The 17,589-nt window shown below is 38.5% G+C and overlaps 1 protein-coding gene across 1 annotated transcript in view; it reads right to left on the reverse strand.

The window, feature by feature from the left end:
- Positions 1 to 1,162: 1,162 nt before the first annotated feature.
- LOC107713870 (double-stranded RNA-specific editase B2-like) overlaps positions 1,163 to 17,589 on the reverse strand; it is a 199,483-nt gene continuing 183,056 nt past the window's right edge. The window contains exons 8-10 of the mRNA XM_016519516.1: positions 8,040 to 8,221; positions 4,582 to 4,763; positions 1,163 to 1,431 (exon numbers count right to left, since the gene is read on the reverse strand). Of these exons, the coding sequence (XP_016375002.1) occupies positions 1,264 to 1,431; positions 4,582 to 4,763; positions 8,040 to 8,221 (532 nt within the window). The 3' untranslated portion in view covers positions 1,163 to 1,263. The remainder of the gene's footprint in view (positions 1,432 to 4,581; positions 4,764 to 8,039; positions 8,222 to 17,589) is intronic.

A 17,589-nucleotide genomic window follows, 5' to 3' on the forward strand; every position in this document is an offset into this window, starting at 1 on the left:
TGCTTTTGTGCGTTTCTTTGTCGCACACTCGCACACACGGAAAAACAGTGTGAGCAAAAAGAGGGAGCGGTGAACGGAGGGGCTCGGAGAAAAGAAAAGTTTCTTTGGAGATTAGCGTGTGTGCTCTTGCGTCCCTGACTGCGAGCGCTGAGCGTTTGCCATGGGAGGCCGCTCAAGTGCTTTTCAAGATGATTACCATTTCCACACTCATTAGACTTTAACTGCCAGCATTTGGTACAGCAGCCGGCATCTCTCCCATACATTTACATGAAACGATGATTTGTGCAGAAAGAATGATTAATTATCAATTGAGAATTTGTTATACGTATGGTCTAGGTCTTACAGCGTATGCCTTCGAATATGGGACAAGCTTATTTGATACCTTAAATACGGAACGATTCCATATTATACGGAACATTTGACAGCCCTAGCAGTGGAATCCATTGCTTTCGATGTCCTGCAAGATCCTATCCTCTTTGGACACAAAAGCAATTCCATAACTTTTTAGGTATTCAATTCTGAGCCTGATTAGAAATGCTAGAAAATCATTTTGTGTTGAATTTGTTCTTAGCTTAGCCTTCTAGCTTAGCATAGCACTCGGTGGTTGGGAAACTTTTTTTTTAATAAGCTAGAACAAGGTGGTACACTATTCTATGTTTTAATCAAATGTTGAGGACCGGGGTATACTGTAGAATCTTTCATGATGTCGGAACATTAACCATACACGTTTTTTATTTTATTTTTATATATCAGTTAAGCGCATATCCCTCCCCTCAGTCTATGTCATTGGTCAACCCTATCACAAAGTCAACCTGACTTAAAGTCCAGACTTTTGGCAGGGATTTAATTGCAACAAATAGTAATGCTATGTATCAGGGATGCGCTTCCAACGCTAGGTTACTCAGGTTCAGGCTAAGGGTTAGTATTCAGCATTGTGACTGACATGACCAATGAAATCTATAGAATCGGCTGCGGGGCGGTTTGCGCTTTACTGGTCTGGAAAAAAACACTAATCGTACCCCTCCCTACAGAAGCCATAAAAGGCAAGGTACAAAATTCTTCCGTGCCTCATCCTTACCTTGGTAGCAACATTTTGCGAGAGTTTGACAGAACAAGGTTTACCACCTAGTTGTGACTCCTGTCATCTCCCTGTGGAGATTTTTTGGCAGTGGGATGTTGTTGACTTTAGGGGTGAAATAGGGCTTCTGTGGCGACTGGTTGCAAGGTGAAGGTGGTTTTGGTGACGATGTCAGGCTTCCGCACTCATACAGTCAGAGTGAAGTTTTCCTGCTCTGGAGGTTTTCTGACCCAGGTCCCTAATCCTGCTTCCTGTAGACCCTTCAACCACTGCAGCTTCACAGTCTGGTAGGTGCCGGCCGCCTGCTTCGCTTCACAGTACAGCGGCGTACCACTCGCCCCACGGACCACCAGCTATAGAGAGAGGAAACAAAAGAAGCAATGAAGGAGAGAGGGATGGGACAGACAGAAGAGATGGTGAGAGTGCAAAACAAAACGAATGAGCCGGCACAAACGTGGCGTTTGAGCAGCTGTGTAATCTCTCCATTTAAATTTCACAAGCAATTGAACATTCTCCGTGCTTTTGTGCGTTTCTTTGTCGCACACTCACACACACGAAAAAACGGTGTGAGCAAAAAGAGGGAGCGGTGAACGGAGGGGCTCGGAGAAAAGAAAAGTTTCTTTGGAGATTAGCGTGTGTGCTCTTGCGTCCCTGACTGCGAGCGCTGAGCGTTTGCCATGGGAGGCCGCTCAAGTGCTTTCAAGATGATTACCATTTCCACAGTCATTAGATTTTAACTGCCAGCATTTGGTACAGCAGCCGGCATCTCTCCCATACATTTACATGATGAGGGCCTAATTCTGCCCTACGCTTTTTTTCCCCCCATCTCATAACAAATGGGAGCTGTCTGTTGTGGTTAATAAAAACAGAATTATTCATCCTCAACTAGTTCTTTATATTGACCTGAGGAAATGCCACTGGAACTGGGTTGGTAATTGAAAGGTCCTAGGTTTCAACTCTGCAAGGGTCCATTGACTGTGACCTTGATCGAGATCCCTAACCTCAAACTGCTTGCAGTAAGTGAACTCTAAAGATACAGTGACCAGCAGGGGCGTGTTTCTAAGCTGCGGCTAAACATTTTTCCCCATGTTATGGCATCCCTGGTGACCAGACATAGACTACTATGGTGGAGCAGGCAGTATATCAAAAGCACAGTGACTTCAGATTTATTGTTGTGTATCAAGTGTGAACAGGACTTAGTCACCATGAAATGGATATTGACGATTAACTTCACCTCCCTCTCACAATGAACTCCTCTCTGATGACGTGTGCACTGGGGTGAGGACGGGACAATAATCCCTGCCCTCCAGCAGCCTGTCACTCATATAAGATTGCGACAATTGGCAAACAATAAAAACACAACTCCCAATGGACAAAATCAAGTCCCACCCTAGATTTTTTCCTTTGTTTGTGAAGCCGGTTCATACATCACAATAGGGGATCTTGTATATGCATCAAAACACGATCACAACTTACATTTCATTCCGAATTTAAGGCTATGTTCGTAATGGGAGTACTAGTGTTCTGCATACTGCACAGTATGTACTGAACACTGCATACTTTTTAAGATGGCACATAGTTCGTGATGAACGTTTGGCTATAGTATGGTACATTGTGCTAACATAATTTGGTTAGTGGCATTCAGGTAGCATCTTGAAGGGCTTTCGCACCAAAGGAACCTTTTCATAGTTCCTAGAACTACTGGCGGAAGTTCAAGCTTTTTGGCATGTTCGCACCACAGGAACTAGGAATGGTTTTAGTTCTAGGAACTCCGTTTGGGGGAACTAAATTAGCTCCTACTTCAGAGTAGGGTCTAAAACAGTTCTATAGGAACTACCTGTGATGTAAGTGTACGCTGATTGGCCAAACGCATACCAAACTCCGGCTACCTGGCATTTTTAAAAAGCCATGTAAAAATATTTACTCCACGAACATGGAAAACAGTGATAACGGCATTTTAGCTACCTGTTGTCTGCAGCATTGTGTTCTTTTCTCAGCCTTGATGATATGTAACACTGCAAGTTGCCATCGGAGATTTAGTCAGATTTTCATGCTCTTTCAATCGACCGCTTCAGAGTTCCTGTTGTCAGTGCGAATGCAACCAGGAAAACTGCCCGAGGGGGAAATTGGTTCTCTAGGAACCACCGTGCTGGTGTGCGTTTCCCAAAAGCAACTATGGTCGCAAGTTCCGTCATTACAAATAAGAGTTCAATGGAAGTAACGACAATAGTTAGCTAACAATGCTTTTGGGAAACGCACCCCTAGTGGCTAGTTCCTAGAACTGAGATCCTAGAACTATGCGGTGCGAAAGCCCCTTTGGAAATAAATCTGGGTATTTCTTCAGTTTACACTAATGCTAGCTATAGTGCCCCTGCTGGCAACACTGAGAATGCAATGCCTACTTTATTTTGTTATGAATTGTTTTCACACGTCATTTAACAATTTAAGATGTAAACACTATCAGTGCGTACAAAATTAGATATTGTCTGAATAGGTACTACATTTAAATTTGAACTTAACTTTGTGACCATTAAAAGTATGTTCTATATCAGTGTTTCTCAACTGGTGGGTCGCGACCCAAAAGTGCGTCGCAAGACAGTTCTGCCTTGTTTCGTTCTGTTTCCTGTTCCGTTTTGTTTGGGTTTAGGAAATAGAATAAAATAAATTCCATTGTCTATCCTCTCATGATACCTGGAATCACTGTTACAAGTACCCCAGGCACATAATTTTTCCATTTTTGAAGCATAAACCCCATAAAAACGATGCAAGCTTCAGATCTTCCTATGTTTCTCTATGGCGCTGAAACCTACAGATGTCGGAGTTTCGCTCTCCGTGCAACTGATACTCGACTGCCATTGGCTCATCTGCGTTCGAGGGGAGGGGCTTACCGATAGGTCAATTGCACGCGCAAATGCGGGCGCGCTGTATATAATTTCACTAAAGCGCAAAAGAAATCACATAACTGGTACTTCATGTGTAAGCTGGGAAGGATTTGCATGAAGGTACGATATTCATTCTATTCAGGAGCAGTTTCCATGTTTCATGTTAGTATTGTGTATTCACCATGGTAACAATTTTTGTGAAATAATTTTGCCTTTATATATATCTCCTAAAAATGTGGGTCGTGGCTTGATGACCATGGGAAAATGTGGGTCCAATGGCCAAACCAGTTGAGAACCACTGTTCTATATAGTACGAATATGGGTTGCATGAATGAAATTCAGACACACTACATCCACCATGTTGTTACGGTCATGTGACCTACGGTACCAGTGTCAGCTGTGTCACTTCACTGCCTTTCATAAATCAATTCCCTTGGTCTCATGGGATAGTGAAGTGTCAACTGCACATTCCAGAATCTCAGTGGAAGTGGTAGGTCATCCGGGTATGTTTTTCAAATACTATGATTTCGGACATACTTCTGTTTTTGTGTACTTGTTTTTCGCCTGCTTTATAGTATGGAAGTATTCAAGTTCTAATCCAGCATGCCAAGTTGAGCTCACCTTGCGATAGAGTCTGATCCAACGTGCAAAAAGCGCATGCTTGCAAAGTCTGGACGGAGCCCCGGAGTCTCTTCTTTTCCCAGTAGACGCGTTGAGCACCTCCAGTTGGGTGTCACCTGCCGTCCAATTGACACTGTAACACACGGACTTCCCCTGCTGCCTGCAGTCGCTGTTGCTCAGGCCTGTGTATAGGAGAAAAGAGAGGGAGCGAAAGAAAGCAAGACGGGTAAGAAAGAGCACTCGAGGGAGGTTCTATTTAGCATGTGATTGCTGAAGTGTTTCATTAGCAGGCGAGCATGTCTGTGTGTCGTCTGTGCTATCTTTGAGGTAAACACTGGTTCCAGGCACAAAGGATCTCTCGGGCTCCTCAATCATTGCCGCATCGCTACACCAATTAGCATGGCATTCTTTCTTTCTTAAAGTGGAGAGTATCATAGCATGCCCATGTACTGTACTGCTGACTTGTAAATGCTATATGTGAGACACAATGGCGATATAGTGCGGTAGCACATTTACTAGGGTGACCATACGTGCCATTTTCCCAGGACGCGTCCTGGCCAGGATTTCTATATTGCCTAAAATATCTAGGTTTTGGCTTTGTTTGCGTGTGCAGACCGATCGGTGTATGACATCAAAGTACCATACAGACGGTTATGCTTTCGAAACGCTCTCGAGGTACTTTGATGTCAAACACTGATCGGTCTGAGCCACACTGCTTTTAAGTCGAACACACCTAATATGTACGCGTAAATTGCATCGCTTTGACCGTAGATCCCACCTTCTCACACGCCATGATTGGTCCATTATGTACAATGCTTGCATGTTATTGGTCAAACTACTTTTCGATCATTACCTTCAGCAAGCATGATAACAGGAAAACAAAGCCAAAACAAATCCTGGCCAGGACGCGTCCTGGGAAAATGGCACGTATGGTCACCCTACACTTACTAATCTGCGGAGAGTGTTGATATAACTTGACTAACTTTCTGCTGTGGAACGTATAAGATGCTGGAGCTCATATCCTGATAAAAAGCAACCTGGACATTGTGTAATATATCTCTTTTTGTTTTCCACAGTAGAAAGAAAGTCATACACATTTGGTAAATGACAGCATTTTAATTTTTGATTGAACTATTCCTTTAATCCTCCTGCAAATCTCAGATTTTCTATTCGGTGCATCTAAACAGGTGGAATAAATTGTCTGCTATAATAATGTGCATATCCTTTTATGCCGTAACGCAGCTGCTTTCTCAAGCCCTCGCTCACTTATGAACAGTGTCATTTCATACTCTGCATTTGGTTTATCCATTATATGTCAGTAATAGAGCATTTAATTTGTATTTTACCTCAAGCTGGCTTCATCATTTACTGTCAGTCACAATGCTGTCGTCTATCCATCATCCAGAGTATTTTACACAAGATGCTGCTAAATGTGATCACTGTGTTTGACATACGGCTACTCTTAAGTGCCACTTCATATCTTCTAAAAGTGATATGTAAAAGTATGTGACCTGTATTTAAAGGACATCCTCAGTAAAGTCATACACAGTCTCAATTTTGCTAACAAAGAGCAGGTTAGAGAGAATCATGCAAGAGTTTCGCAGTACAACGTTTACCATCTAGACACGGCACTTTTACCTACATGAGTCTCCAGTCTGAAACATTTGTCCAATTGCTAGTTCAATCTGGTTTATGTTGGTGAATTCTTTTGTTGCTGGAGAAGCAGGTGAACTAGCACAACTGAGCTGGTGAAGCAGATTGACTAGCGTTATACTATTAAAGATTGTTGATAATGAAAGTCTTACTGCTTAAGATAGTTATGTAATTTGGTTAAGCTAATTAAAGGTGTGCTTATAAAGTTCTGTTTATCAGTAATCTTTTACTAGCTTTTCTTTTTTTGAGTAGCTCTTGACTATATACTGACACCTACTGGCCTGGATGTATGAAGTTTGTTTACTAACCGCTACTGCTTCACAAAGCAGTTTGTCTTTTGTTCCTTTACTTTCTTGTACATAAACAATACATCGATAAATTCAGTCTAAAGGATTTACATGCATTGTTGAAGCTGGCTGTCGCATAGCTCGCACCAGACTTTATTTTTCACTCATACTCATTCTGTTCGGACCAGTAGATTGCAACCTCCATCACGTAGAATAAAACTTTTTTCTTGAAGACAAATGTGTCCAGAGTTTTCATCTCATGTACTCTGTGTGTATATAATTTGAATGATATTTCTCAACCTTCATTCACCTTCGTATTCACACATTTATTAAATATAGCTTATTTGTAAACATGCTGTTGTTTGGAGCTTTAATCTAACATCTGCATTATAAAATGCAACGTGCATTTAGTAAAACACAATTTAATGACCTCCCCTGCGCATAAGTGAAACTAAATAATGAGTCGATGATATACAAATAATGAGTCACAGGAAAAGTTTGAAGGAAATACCAGTCATTTTTATTTTCCCTCAAGCTGTCTTCATTTACTGTCACTAATGATGTTGTCTATACATCATGCAGAGTATTTTACACAAGAATGCTGCTAAAACACTAAATGTGATGCTGTATTTAAGATAATATGTCTGCTGTGCTAAAGCATCTGAGCGTTAAGCGCAGGTAAGACCACTGAGGACAGCCTCATTTTAGCTTCCTGACTGAAGGGATCATTTGCTTCCCTTACGATAAGAGATCTCGGCCGCTTCTTGGGAACTCTGCGCCCTTTATGATGGCGATGCCTAAAATAACCAGCCCATTTTCCCCAACAATAGAATCCAGACAAAGGAAGAGAAGCTCATCAATGGTGGTCAAAGGGGCTGTGCCGGAGACGTGCGGCCCACTGGGCGTGAGAGAAAGAGTGAATGGATCGCTCTCCTCTTCAATGGCAGTGATAAGGTGTTTGATGAGATTGATTTGGAGGATGGGTAGATCCAATAGAACAGTCCGTCTGCCATACTGAGGCTCAGGAGAGCAGTTTAACAAAGTGATGGAGCGAGACAGAGTGTCCTCCATGCGCATAAGGTCACGTCTGCTAAAGCATTGGCATGGTCTTAGGTTTAACTATGCGTTCAAGCCATACATTTTGTTAATATGCGTGTTCCCTTGGATTCAAACCCACAACCTTGAGTTTGCTAGTGTAACTGGTCCTACTTGCACAGCTCAGAGTGGGATTTAAACCAGAGTCAACTGGCATGGTGTGCCAACAAGTCGCTAGGGAGTGAGGTTTACAAGCACAGCTCTTACTACTTGGCCTCTATTACTCTCACACCATCTTTAGCCTCCCATGCTGATTGATGATGATTAGAATCCCACTTGGAGAGGTGCGAGTGAGACCAGTTATGCTTGTATACAGGGATCTACTGGTCAGCAGGGACTATAAAAAGCACGGCTGTTAACTCTGTTGTTCAGAGTCTTGCTAACATTTAGAAGATGAATAAGGGAAAGGTTTAAAGGACATACCGCTCAGTAGAGGCTGGTTACGGTGGTAGCAGGTAGGCAGAGGACCGACTCTCTCCAACCTGTGGTTCATCATCCTGGAGAAGTGACCCGTGTGTCTTAGGCTGCCCACCGTCAGGCTGTACAGGTACACCGGCTCCACAAAATGACTAAGCAACGCCCCCTGCAGGCCGAGCACATTCCACCTGTAGAGAGTGTACAGGGGTTAAGAAAGGTGTAGTCTCGTCCCAGACTTTTGAAAATGGGCAATATTCTATCCATGAACAGCCTATTTAAGGTTCGGTCACATTAAAGAAATTTCAGCGGAATTTCATGGACAAAGAAAAGTCCACTGTCTGTTTTTCAGTCGTGTGGCGATGTATGAAGCACAGCTCAAACAGAATGTGTGTTAATGGCAAGATTCTGGCCATAAACCGCCCATTTAAAGTGCCCCTATCATGCCATTTCGAATATTGCCTTTCGTGCAGTGTGTAATGTAGCTGTATATGAATGTAAACGTTCTGCAAAGTTGTAAAACCGAAAGTGCATGATAAAGTTATTGTCTCCCAAAAGAAAGAATCAACTCTGAACAGCCTAAACGAGTCGTCAGTAATTCGAATCACACTTCCGTGATGGCTACATGTCATGGGGTGACACATTTGCATAATGCCTGCCTATGTTCTACGTTGGCTAGCCGCGGAACAACTTGACCCCACCCTTATACACTAACAGTGTTTCCATCACCCTGTTTTTATGCGCATTTTGAAGTATCAAATCAGAAACGAGTGATGGAAACGGCAAATTTCGAATAAAAATCCCTTAATTCGCAAAAAAGTTTTTACGCTCGCTTGAGGTGGTTTTTGACTTGTGCGAAAAAGGGTTAATGCAAATAAACGGAATTAAATTAAATTAAACGGAGATGGAAACGCATTTGCCGAGTAAATTCCTCCATGCTCATCAAAAAAGTCATGTGGCTGCGCTATGGTACGGCAAAACCTAACCAGTGGACCAATCTCGTTCCTCAGCATCTGAAATGTTATGGTCATTTTGAAATGTCCGAGCAAAGTCTGTCATCAACGTATTTCTATATAATTGCTTCCCAGAACTGTTACACCTCACCACTTCCCAAACAGCAGCATTCACCCCCGAAAGCAATGACCGCATTTATTTTGTTTCGTCTGCTCGCTCTGAGGCGCAAGTAATTTATTATATAGGCCTATGAAAATTATTATATTCAGGGGTTTCTCCTACTTTCCAAAGTGATATATAACCTAGCGCCAGTTCTACCAGGAAGTGACGATTTTGTTCTCTTTGACACGTTGGATGGAAGCGGTGCTTATTCGTAAATGTTTTATGCGATATTTCAATTTTGCGCATAAGTTAAATTCGCAACTTTGGATGGAAACCCGTCTACTGTAGCTTGTTCATGTGGATAACCTCATGACAAGAAGACACTTTGTCCTATGATGTGAAAATAAATTTGTTTTATTTTCACTTCTGAAAGATGAGGCTGCAAAGAATCAGTGGTTAAAATGCATTTTTTTCACTGTACCACAGCAGTACAACCTCAATCTTTTTTGTGTTCCTGTCATTTTACTGACGACTGCTTCTGTAATCTTGGGGAGTTCAACGTGGGATTCACAAAACACTTGCTCCTGAAAGATGGCTCAGTACCCAGTTTATTTGGACCAGCTGGCTCCACTGAATCAAAACCTGTAAGTATAATAAATAATAGAAGTTTATATTTTCTATCGAGCATTCAAAATACGGAACTATGGCAATGGGCGTATCCTTTCCGACACACGCTGTACGCAGTAGACCAATCACAGCAGACTGGGCCATCTGACCAATCAGAGCAGAGTAGGCTCACGGAAAGGATGGGTTTAGAGAGAGTGAATCTTAGAACTGCTTTGAACGAATCGTTTAAGAATCATTGGAAAATTAGGTGATATCAAATGCATATTTTGAGAAAACTAAAGCATTTTTTGACCTTGCATGCATGTAAACCTATTATATGAGACTCCCAAAACAATATTAGGAACCTTAAAAATGGCATAATAGAGGCACTTTAAGGTTCGGACACTGTAGCAAAATTTCAGCAAAATTTTGTCGGCAAAGAAAAGACCATTGTCTATTATTATTTTTTTGCCTATTTCATGTTACGATGAACAACTCACACAGAAGTCACTTTCAAACCAAACGGCTTTCTGTTGGTCAGCGCCAAGAATCAGCCTGTACAACAAGATGGGAAATCTTTCATGCTTATGCAAAATTCCAGATCAAGTGGATTCCTATGAAAATGACTAATTTTTGCCCACACATATTTGTGAACAGTAACCTCAAATTTAACCAGGAAGACTCCTTGTGCTCGACAGCCCTAAACCACATTTCCCTAAATAAATGTGTGATTGCTAGTGACTATTTATTCTTTAAAAGTGCTCTTTGTATGCACTTGTATGTTCCAACCAATGTGGAAATTATGTTAAGGCAGCCAGTCAGATTGAAGCCTGTGATTTCAGCCAGTTTGTACCTGTTTTGTGTGCAAAATGCATCAGACGGCCTGGTTTTAAAATGGACAATACATTTTAAATAACTAAATAATTTAGTATCTACACAGCATTAAAAGTTAAGATAGACAGATAGATAGATAGATAGATAGATAATTATTGCATTTGATCACAGGCTAAATTCAGAATGCAATATCTCACCAGACAGAATAAACATTTTGTTTTTAACCTCAGACTGTAAGCTAATGTATTTAAGAAAAGCGCAATCATTTACAAATATTAAGCAGCTAATTTTTACAACATTGTTCTTTTGCTTAATTAATGCCTCTTTATCATGCAGGTAATGATTGCAGGCTCCTCTCTCTCTCTCTGTTCATCCCTGTTCATGACTAATAATAAGCCATTATAGTTTTTGCTTTCCCAAGCAGTCAATTAACATGGGCCGCTGTTCAAGAGCTGCCGCCCAGCATCTCAAATATGGATCCGTTTACCTGAGCAACAATCTGCTAGTGGAATCTCCTGCTTATCCAGACAAAATGATTTTTTGTTCTCTCTCTTTCTGTCTCGGATTCTACCAAAACAGAAACGATTCGGCCTTGCAATATTAATTTACACAGGAGGCAACGCTGTGAATTAGAAACATCTTTTAATTCTCTTGCAAGAAAAGCCATCTGGCTGCTGTAGAAATGTAACGGTGGGAGCCTCCCTCGTACCCTCCTCCTAACCTCCCTCACCCCCCGTCTCGCTCTCTCCTAGCACCCCCTCCAGTGCTGTAAAACGGAAGGCCATTAAAGTAATGTGTTCATCTACATAAAACTCAAATGGAATATGACGGATCATATTCACAGGCATGCAATTTATGCCGTCAATTAAAGCACTCATCAACTTAATTAAACATCCACTCTACTCAATCAGCTCGGCATACCTTACTGCCTCCGAACAATAACAGCACCTATCATAACTCTGCAAAAGTCGGAAGCTTTCTGTATCGAGTCCAGACTCAGAAATCAATCGGGGAATCACCTAATCTTATACAAACACCATTATGATACATAAATTATGACAAATACCTTGTCATCATTTTATTTAATATTTTATTAGTTCATATATTGCACAATATTTTTGGCCTATTTTTTTCTGCTATATATCTTATATTTTTTTTATAAGACTTTAGGGACCAATTCTCACTATTAACTTTGTTTATTAGCATGCATATTACTAGCATATTGGCTGTTTATTAGTACTTATAAAGCACATATTAATGCCTTATTCTGCATGACCATATTTTATATCCCTTAATGCTACCTAATACCTAAACTTAACAACTATTAATAAGCAGCAAATTAGGATTTTATTAAGGCAAATGTCATACTTAATAGTGAGAATTAGTTCCCAAATGAAAGAGTTTTTATAATTTTTATTGGCAATACTTTACAATAAAGTTCCATTTGCTAACAACAATTAACTACATTAGTTAACATAAAAATAACAGTAACACTTTACTTAAAGCCTTTATGTATAATGCATTATAAGCGTAGTTTTAATGCATTTATTATGCATTGTAATGCACCTAATAATGCATTGTATGATCTTAAGAATAATTATAACCACAGTTATAATACATTGTAATACTAATCTATTCACTGTTACACCTGTAAAAAAAAAAAAGTGTCAAACTAACCTTCAAATATTATAATGCATTTTAACTTTGGTTACAGTTATTTATAATGGCTTTAAGTATTAGTGTTACCAAATAATCTTTTACAACATTTATTAATCTTACATAATGTCATTTTCAGCATTTACTAACATATTATTCAAATCAAAAGCTGTATCTGTTCATTTTATTTAATGGACCCGCGCTAACATGAACTAACAATGAACAGTTGTATTTTATTAACTAATGATAACAAAGAAGAAGAAATACTGTAACAAATGTACTGCACATTGCAAATTAATGCATTAAATAATGATAGCTGCTGGGACCTTATTGTAAAGTGTTACCAATTTATTTTATATTCTCAAGATATCTAATATCTAATATATATATACATATATAGTTGTGCTCATAAGATTACATACCCCTTGCAGAATGCAAATATGTTAATAATTTGAACTAAATAAGAGGGATCATGAAAATTGCATGTTATTGTTTATTTAGTTCTCTGCTGAATAAGCTATTTCACATAACAGATGTTTATATATACTCAACAAGACAAAATAATAACTGAATTTATAAAAAATGACCCCGTTCGAAAGTTTACATACCCTTGAATCTTAATAATCCGGGTTGTTTCCTGGATGATCCACGACTGTTTTTCTGTTTTGTGATAGTTGTTCATGAGTCCCTTGTTGCTCCTGAGCAGTTCAACTGCCTGCTGTTCTTCAGAAAAATCCTCCAGCTCCTGCACATTCTTTGGTTTTCCAGCATCTTCTGCATATTTGAACCCTTTCCAAGTGACTGTATGATTTTGAGATCCATCTTTTCACATGGAGGACAATTGGGGGACTCATACATAACTATTATATAAGGTAAAAACATTTACTAATGCTCAAAAAGGCAACACAATGCATTAAGATCTGGGGGGAATGTAAACTTTTTGAATTGGATGATCAGGGTAAATTGTACTTATTTTGCCTTCTGGGAAACATTTAAATATTTATGTAGCTTCTTAAGTGCAGTACCAAATGAAAAAAATACGATATTTAAACAAAATAAGAAAAATTTACACATCATCATCCTGTTCAAAAGTTAGAAAATGATTTTTTTTTTGCAGTAGGGTTCCATTATCACAGAATAGCTTTCCTGTGGCCGAACGGAGGCAGTGGAGGAGCGCGGGAGGGTGAGATGGAGGATAATGATGTGAGGTCAGGGAAGATGATGAAGGGATGAAAAAAATGAGTGCGACTAAGGATGAAAAAGAGGGTGAGCTGGTTGAGGGCAGTGGAGATGAATGGAGTTGGTCTATAAGGGACTATAAGGACTCTAAACTTCTTTTCCAGCCTGCTCTTGATGGTGAACTTGATCAACGACCCCTCTGAGTTGTGGGCTCAACAAAAGAGCGGGATAACTCAACGGGATATAAAATGGAAAAGGAGTGGCACTCAGAAAAAAAAGATCTGGATGCTCCATTTTGTCTTATTCTGTGTGTTTTTTTCACAAAGTAATTACTTTAACCCTGCATCATGACCTAGCCAGATAGAATCAGACCCTTGTGGTCCTGGCCGATGCAATCTGATTGGTCAAATGAATGGCCCAGGGGATAGAGCTTCACCTTAATGTGACTCTGTGTCCCTGTGCCCAGTCTAACATACACACATTACATGCAGGGTTGGGTGATTCACTGGTTTAAAAGATGCTGGTAGGAATTTGTCAGCTGGTGTACATTAGAGCAGGGGTGCCCACACTTTTTTGTGTGGAGATCTACTTTTCAAATGAGAAACTCACAGTGATCTACCAAGTGAAAAATAAATAAATGATAAAATACATATAAAATAAATAAATAAAAATGCTTGTTGGGATGTATCTTTAGATTGCATTAATTTAATTTTTCATAAAAAAATAAATAAAATAATGTTATATTCTTAGTATCCCTGTAGAACCGGGCCTGCATTTACCTAAAGCAGTGGTTCTCAACCTTTTTTACTCCAAGACCCCCTCCTCTCCAAATCCATACTGCAAGCCCAAACTTTTCTATTCACTAAAACCTTTGTATTTGTTATTACTTTTCAATTACATGTAATTTTTTTTAAATAAAACAAATTCAAGATAGATTTAAATATTCCATGTTCTTTTTTGCAAACATAATTAGCAAAAATGTCACTGCAGATATTCTATACAACTTAAAAGCATGTAAAGCTCAATTATACAGTAATTTTAACATATAAGCACAAGTCAATTTGCCATCATTTACTGATGCTCAAGAAAGCAACACGATGCATTAAGAGCCGGGGGGTGTAAACTTTTGAACAGGATGATGATGTGTACATTTTTCTTATTTTGTTTAAATATCGTATTTTTTTCATTTGGTACTGCACTTAAGAAGCTACATAAATATTTAAATGTTTCCCAGAAGGCAAAATAAGTACAATTTACCCTGATCATCTAATTCAAAAAGTTTACACCCCCGTCTCTTTATGCATTGTGTGGCCTTCTTGAGCATCAGTACATGTTTTCACCTAATAGTGATGTTTGAGTCCCCCAATTGTCCTCCATGTGAAAAGATGGATCTCAAAATCATACAGTCAATGTTGGAAAGGGTTCAAATATACAGAAAATGTTGGAAAACCAAAGAATGTGGAGGAGCTGGAGGATTTTTCAGATGTATCCTCGTATCGTTACACTCCAATAAAACAAATTCAAGATAGATTTAAATATTCCATGTTCTTTTTTGCAAACATAATTAGCAAAAATGTCACTGCAGATATTCTATACAACTTTATGTATGTATGTAAAGCTCAATTATATGATAATTTTAACATACAAGCACAAGTCAACCTGCCATATCAAACAATACCACAGGGAGATGCCAAAGGGCTGCATATAAACTACTATATTATTCAGGTCCATTCAGAATCACTAAACACACCAAAATACAAATGAAAAATGAAACCATTCTGAACTCAGCGATCTCACCCCTTAGATACTGTTACTATGCACTGAGAAGCGTGCATACTACAGTGAAATCTCACGAAAATATGCACAGGTCACAAAGGAAAAAGATAAGAAATTGTATTTTGCATGAAGAAAATAGAGATTTTTTAAAGAAGATCTTATTTATTTGCAATGTGAATTTTTACATGACAATTTTCCAAAAATGTCACAGGTGGTTGTCTACTTTAGTCAACATAGATGCAAACATTTATGAATAATTATAGCAATTATCCTTATTTCTCTTATTATTTTATTATTCTCATTATAAAAAAAATTATTTTTGTTATTTTATATTACAATATTATATACGTCTTACTCTTAACATCGTATGGCATATATTTGCATATATATGGCATATATATTTCTTCTTTAATCAGCATAAATTAAATGCAAACATTTATTTACAATTATAACAATTCTCATTATTGTAATGGGGAAAAAGTTTTTTTTTTTGAATTTTTTTTACAGTTTTAAGTGGACAATGATTGTTGTCATACAAATAATGCAACAAAGTAAAAAAATAAATAAATAAAAAAAAAGATCTAAAACCAACTTTCTTTATGCAATTTTCTTATTTTAATCATTCTAGACCAAAGGACATTTTCGGAATATTAACTCCATATTAACCCTAAATCCATGACATTAACTGATCATAGCCTTGACTTCTGTTTAAATGTGTGTAACAGTACAAGCAGTGGTGGAAAGAGTACTGAAAAAATATACTCAAGTAAAAGTACCATTACCTTCCAAAAAAATGTAGTGTGAGTAGAGTAAAAGTACTTGTCCAAAAAACTACTTGAGTAAGAGTAAAAGAGTAGCCTATTTAAAAGTACTCATGAGTATTGAGTAGTGAGTACTGAGCTGTGGATTCTACCCCCTCATAATAAACACTGTACACTGCAATTGATACATTCTAAAAACGTTGTACATTCTGTAATTCACATCATCTTATTTGTCAAAGAATGAAGAATATCTATCATCCAGCAGTTTTAATTTTGACTGCCAACTCTCTAAAATACATCAAAACAGCACAGAAACAGTATTCAGTTGAAGAAAAGATGAAAGTTATTCTCAGTACAATCATCCCCATTTAAATCATAAAGTTTGAAAAAAATATATTTAAAATCATGTGTAAGGCCACTGAGACAGCATGCTGTTGTTGCACAAAATATTAATGTTTAGAACAGTGCAAACACAAACACCATTAGAAACTCATAGTTCAGCATCACACACCATGATATGGGTTAAAATGAGAGCCCATTTCTCTCCAAAACGGTGCCAGTTTTAGCGTTTTGCAATAAAGAAATAAAAATAACTAAACTTGATAAGTTATGTTACAATTTTAACATAAATGCACATTGTTCTAGAAGGATGGCAAATTCATGCCATACCTTTTACACATTTACTCGAATTGTTATGCTGATAATACAATTTGCAAGGAAAAATGCATTAAATATAGCGGAGTAAAAGTACCGATACATCACTTAAAATGTACTCAAGTAAAAGTAAAAGTACACAATTTTTAAACTACTAAAAAAAGTACAATTACTGATAAAAACTACTTAATTACGGTAACGTGAGTATTTGTAATTCGTTACTTCACACCCCTGAGTACAAGTAATCAGAAACGTTCACAATCACACTTCTCAGGTTGTCAAAGCTCACATAAACAAACAAAGTCAACTAATGGTGGTAATTAAATCAAGCATATGGCAGCCAGCTCAAACACAGCTGTGTGTGTTGGAGACGAGTAAGTGTGTGTGTGTGTGTGATCTCTGGGCAGTGCGATTCACACATTTATAGAAGGTGTGGACTGAGTGTCAACGAGACAGAAGCGTGAAAGCAACACAATGTCTGAAACTGGAGTAATCACACTCTAGGCGAAATACCTCGGCAAATATCCATCCGCTCACATCACCTTAAGTGTCATTCTGACGTCCAGAACAGCTCTGAGGGCCTTAAGATCATGTAGAGTGAGACTTTGTTAAAACATGACTAAACGTCCCAGGAGAGAGACAGAATTAATGAGAAACTACTCTAAAGTTGAATAATCCCTGTCAGTTTTACAGTTTGAATGAAATGTGACATTTTCCAGCATATATTTATATATACACACACGCACATTTTTTATATTATATAATACGATATAATTCAGCAAATGCAATTGAATTCAAAAAGTACAGACATTTAAAATGTTACTAAAGATTTCACGTGTGAGTGTACGTATACTGTATATATATATATATATATATATATTATACAGTATACGCCATTTTGGAGAGTATCCAAGAATGTATTCCTCGAAAAAACAGCGATGTTTACGTTCGGGGGGAAAGCGCGCGCATGAACGTAATCTGCATAATCTGCGTTGTTTACGCTTAGGTAGGAGCGTGCGTATGTGTTGTGATACTCT

The sequence above is a fragment of the Sinocyclocheilus rhinocerous genome, unplaced genomic scaffold (assembly GCF_001515625.1).
Source record: "Sinocyclocheilus rhinocerous isolate Xijiao unplaced genomic scaffold, SAMN03320098_v1.1 scaffold642, whole genome shotgun sequence".
NCBI classification, from domain to species: Eukaryota; Metazoa; Chordata; class Actinopteri; order Cypriniformes; family Cyprinidae; genus Sinocyclocheilus; species Sinocyclocheilus rhinocerous.